Raw genomic sequence first — 5,270 nt, 5'->3', positions numbered from 1 at the left:
ATGCTCTCTAATATTGATGGTTTAAATTTATATTCAGAATTAAAAAGTTTTATGAGAAATTATAAACGTGAAAATCAAAACACCATTTGAGATACTAGATTTTATTAAAAAAAAAAAAAAAAAAAAAAAGGTGAATTCTTTTTCAAATACATGGATAGTTTATAAAATACTGTTAACTATTCATGTTACTGTAGCTTCAACAGAAAGAATTTTTCCAAATTAAAGTTAATAAAATCTTATTTGCATTCAACCATGTCACAAGAAAGATTATGTAATTTGACTATATTATCAATTGAAAAAGATTTGGTTTCTAAACTTGAATATAAAAATTTAATTAATGATTTTACATCTCAAAAGGCAAGAAAAATAAATTTAAAATATTTTTTTAATATATGCTTATATTATTAGAAAGGCTCCAAAATAATTCTTATCTAGAGTCACAAATGTTCTTAAGCCTAGGTAGACTTGTGGCTTTTTGGAACGGAGTTTAGTGCATAAGTAGGTGGCGAGAATAGTAGTTGTGGCTAGGACTGTTCAAGGAGGCGAGCCGCTCGCAAGCCAACTTGGCTCGGCTCGAGTACAACTCGAGTACTGCTCGTTAACGGCTCGCCTCATCTGGAATCAAGCCGACTCAACTCGATTCGTGAGAGAGTTCGAGCCAAGTTCGAGCCTGCCTCAACTCGGCTCGTTAGGCTCACGAGCCAAGCCAGGCTCAAATTATTAGAGGTGTTTTAGAGATTTTATTAAGTGTAAGGGATTAAACTGAAATTTTAAAAACAAAAAGTTTACAAAAATAACAAATAACACCCCAATGTTAAAATCCCTAAAAACGTGATTAAAGTTCTTTCCCCTAAAACCAAACCAAACCAAACCATTTTAGGCAAGTTATCGGCATCAGATTTGGTGGAGAGTATAGGGAAACAAGGAGAATAAAGAAAAGAAATCATAGTTGGTGGAGAGTGCAGGGGAAACAAGGATAAAGAATGAAATAAAGAAAGAGAAAATAAGAAAAAAGGACAAAGAAGAAAAGAAAGAGAAATAGGAAAAACAGGCATCATTAGAGGGAGAGAAAAGAAGAGAAAGCCAAAAGTAATAAGTAACAAAAGAGAAGAGGAAGAGAATAACTTCGTTGGTGGAGACCGAAGAGAGCAAGGGAAAAAGGAAGAAGAAAGGAAAAAAAAAAAAAACAGAAGAGGGAAACGTGCTCCATTGTAGCCTGGAGAGAGAGAAAAGAAGAAAGCAATAATAAATTAGGGGAGAAAAGAAGTGAAAGGGAAAAAATAATAAATGAGAGAGAGAAAAGAAAGAGTAATAAATGAGAGGGAGAAATCAACACCGATTTTTAAAAAAAAATTGTATGTTTTTTATTGGCTCGCTAGCCAGCTCTAACTCAACTCGTTAAGCCAGTTCGCGAGCCAAGCTCGAAATTTTTTTCTCTCTTTACGAGTTGAGCTGAGTCAAGAAATTAAAGGCGAGGCTCCACTCGAACTCGGCTTAAATTCTTTTTCCTTTTCACAAGTCGAGCTCGTAAAGCCAAAACTCAACATTTCGACTCATTAATAGCCCTAGTTGTGACCTTTGAACGCTAATTTGATGGAGATTTCCCACATGACTGTAATTGATAATTATTAAAAGAAAATAAAATGAAAGAAGAAATCTTTATTATACCAAAATAATAATAATAAACATGATAGAAATCTTTATTATACCAAAATAATAATAATAAACATGATCACTAAAACCACTCAAATGCAAATTTTCTCATGGTGACATCGCAAATAAAATTATAAACAACTCACTTGCCAGATTATGATGATGACGACTTTCAAGCGAGAATATGAGAGTGAAAAAATGAGAACATTTAAACAAAATAAGTCTACTCTGAAAGACTGAAAGTCTCGACTTGTAGAGAGATGGCCATTGCTTTAGCTAGAGGAAATAATACAAAGGGTCTCTGGGATTTTCTAAAACAAATGTGCAGAAGAGGAGATGTAGAGTCCTAGGTGAAGAAGGATGCAAAAGATGATTGGGTACCATCTTCGAGTGTGGAAGAATATTGGATGCCAGGGATTTTCTAGTTCAGTACCTAGAGAGTACACATACAAGTTAAAATTTGTGATGCTATAAATGCACACGGGAGGCCAATTTGCTAGATTATGAACTGCATTAAAGAATGATGGATTGTATCAAAACTAGGTTTAGGCAAACAGTAAACATAGGGACAGCACATAACTGAAAACCAACAATATCACAAAAATATGGCCATTAATACAGCAGTCAATCATGGAAGAAATTGAGTTCAATACTCATTATAAACTGTATCTTATTTCATCATTTAAAGCAGCATGCATTTAAGAGGAAAGTATCTTCATGGCCACAAATAAAATGTCCAGAAAGAAAAAACTGCAAAACAATCAACAATCTCCAAATCAACCCACAGGAGGCACATTACAACCTGCAATAAGCAAGAAGACATAAATGTTTATTCTTATGATCAATTATACAAAATTATTGTCAATTAGTAAGGGAACAACTGTGGAAAAAGAAAATTCGTAATAGCACCAAATTACACAGTGAAAAAAACCATAAGTAAGGCTAATTATTTGATCACAATAACCAAATAAGAAGATATTATTATTCAAAGAAAGGAAGCAGCAAGCTGAGTACAAATGTACACTATAGTCATAGTCCTTCAAGTGCAATCAAATTTGTAATAGTGCCTAGGTATAGTATTATTATTTTGAACAAGCAGCAAGCTATTATATTTTAGTTATAGTGCTCATAAGTCCAATCAAATACATTTCTCAGTAATATTTGTAACAGTCACCCAAGTACAGCCAGTTTTTGGTAAATTTATCTAAGTAACCTCTTGTAAGGTATTACTAAAAACCGGGCACACTGTATTAGTATCCATATTCGCCATAAACCTCCCTGGTGATTTTAAAGATTGTCATAAACCTCCACTAAAATCGTTAGAGACCTTTTCAAAACACAAAATTTATCAAAAACTTTCCTTCTAAGAAGGTTCTCCACCTATTTTCCAGACCCGATGTCCAAAAGAATGAGGCCAAAATTCAGGTGAGGTGATGAACTTACCATTATTCCTCAAAAAAGGAATGTCAAAAATAAAAAATAGCTTTGAGTATTGACATCAAATTAAACGGGTGGTGGTAAATTAAAAGACTAAATAATAAAAGAGAAATGGGGTGGGTGATGGATATGAAATTCACAACACACAAATAAAGCCTATAGGTCAAACAAATCTGAGATGCAGTATTAAGTCGAGTTCATCTTCAAATTAAAAAAAAAAAAAAAAAAAATAGAAATGCACTCTACACATCCTTAATTATTGCTAAATAGTGAAGTTGCCAGTTCCTTCAGCTGAAATGTAATTCATATTTTTGAGAACTAGCTTTGATTAGACGAGCCAAAATGAAATAACATAGAAGCAAAGGTACAAAATGCCATATACAAAGGTAAGGATGGTCTCTTAAAAATCTGATACAAGCTACTCAAAATATGAAAAATAAAGAAATGTTGGCTATGCATGTACTAAGCCTTTTAAGAATATCTCCAATTGTGTTACACCGCTGTCAACCTCGTCACACTAAGCCCAGGTAACCATTATGGCCTCTCCTAAAAGTAGCGATGAGGCGACCTTTGATCCTCACCTTCCCTCATACACTCCCACCACATTAAGTTCATTCTTACTCCACTTAGTTCCAGTGCTATAAAGATAGTCCATCAACTACCAAAACCACTAAAACAATAGCCTTAGTTCTTTTATATTTATCAGTCTATCTTTCCAGACTCAAGTCTCCCTCTTATACAATCCAAACAAGAGTAAAGTATTTTCTAATAGAATTGGTGCTCCAATAACCAAAGAACACAATGTTATGAGCATCAACATGCTGCTTTTGTCATTCATTCTTAAGCAACCACATTGTAGACAAACAGCACAAGAAAAGAGTTCGGCCTGACATGACATAATAAGGATGTAAAAGTCTTGAAATATTACTCTAGTCATATTGTTTGGTCATCGAGAAAATGAGGTAATAAACTCAATAAAAAGTGGCATTTTGCTACCATTCATTCACAGGCAAGTAGGAAAATTTCTTCAACAACGCTCAACTTTCAAAATAGAGTGATTTTTATTAAAATGTCTTCCAAAAGAAAATTAATACAAGGTTAATTTTAGTTGTTCTAAGAGAAATTGACTGCACCTACAGCTCCTAATTTTATATAATCTTTGTTCAGATAACGAACCAAACGTCCCCTTCGTTCTTTCTCGCCAAACAAACGGGAGCCAAAGTTAAAACCTTAGCAGTTAAATTAGGTTACAATTCAAATCACCCAAACAAAATCTGCAAATTCAATTAAACCCTAATCAACAAACATTTCCAACCAATCAACAAGCAAAAACAAAAGCCCACCACTAAAATCAAAAACCAACAACTACCCATTTCAATCAAACCTCAAACCAATAGACCCATAAAAAAAAAAAAAAAAAAACCCAGAAATTCAAGCAAAACAAAACAAAATAATATAAAAAATAAACTTGACCTCATCAGTGACCGTGCTCCTTGGCATGTTGCTTGTGCTCAAGATGGCGGCGCTCCTCGGGGAGAGCCAGGAGATACGATAAGATCATTCCGCCGAAACAGACATGGTAGAGAGGATCAATGGAGCTTGTCTGAATGTACTTGGCATGGTAGTTGTCCAAACCTCGTTGAAAGGCCGACTTCACGTAGTTCCGTGATAGCATTGGCTTCACGTACTCCGGCAAATCCTTCACTTTCATCCCCTTAATCTCGTTGAACACTCTCTTCAACGAAGACATTTTTCGATTTTTAGTTTACGGGAAAACCCTGATTTTGTGAAAATTTGGGGAGATCTGGTGATGTTTTTTTGTGAAGTGGTGTTATGACGGAGGAGAGTTTATATCGTGGGGACCCACGGCAGCCTGATGGACGCTCGCTAACGCATCACCGTTGATTTCCAAAAAAAATAAAAAAAAAAAAAATTAAAAAAAAAAAAAAACAAAAAATCCAAATTACATTTTCGCACCCTATCTTTTGTGAAAGATTTCCTACCCCTGGTTGGTAAACTATCAACATTCCACCCAATGTTGCTCTCCTTATATATGATTGTGAACTGGGATATTATTAATTAGGGGGTGTTGGGATCATATAATTTTTTTTATCTTAGTAATAAGATTACCGGAAAGAAAGATTACATTATAGATTATCAGGTTTAAATTATTATTGTGT

The 5,270-nt window shown here is 34.2% G+C and overlaps 1 protein-coding gene across 1 annotated transcript; it reads right to left on the bottom strand.

Moving 5' to 3' along the window:
* Positions 1-2,233: 2,233 nt before the first annotated feature.
* On the bottom strand, positions 2,234-4,912 carry LOC116117286. Its single transcript, XM_031403317.1, has 2 exons — positions 4,564-4,912; positions 2,234-2,455 (listed from the first exon to the last, which is right to left on the bottom strand). The coding sequence occupies exon 1, from the start codon at positions 4,838-4,840 to the stop codon at positions 4,568-4,570; it is 273 nt and encodes a 90-aa protein (XP_031259177.1). The 5' UTR covers positions 4,841-4,912; the 3' UTR covers positions 2,234-2,455; positions 4,564-4,567.
* Between the last annotated feature and the right edge of the window lie 358 nt (positions 4,913-5,270).

Source organism: Pistacia vera, unplaced genomic scaffold (genome assembly GCF_008641045.1).
Source record: "Pistacia vera cultivar Batoury unplaced genomic scaffold, PisVer_v2 Contig802, whole genome shotgun sequence".
In the NCBI taxonomy this organism is placed as follows: domain Eukaryota; kingdom Viridiplantae; phylum Streptophyta; class Magnoliopsida; order Sapindales; family Anacardiaceae; genus Pistacia; species Pistacia vera.
The sequence above is the reverse complement of the archived record's forward strand: the minus strand, read 5'-3'. Positions and strand labels throughout refer to the sequence as shown.

Excerpts from the sequence above, each read along its gene's own strand:
- LOC116117286 (XM_031403317.1), bottom strand. The coding sequence starts at position 4,840 with ATGTCTTCGTTGAAGAGAGTGTTCAACGAGATTAAGGGGATGAAAGTG.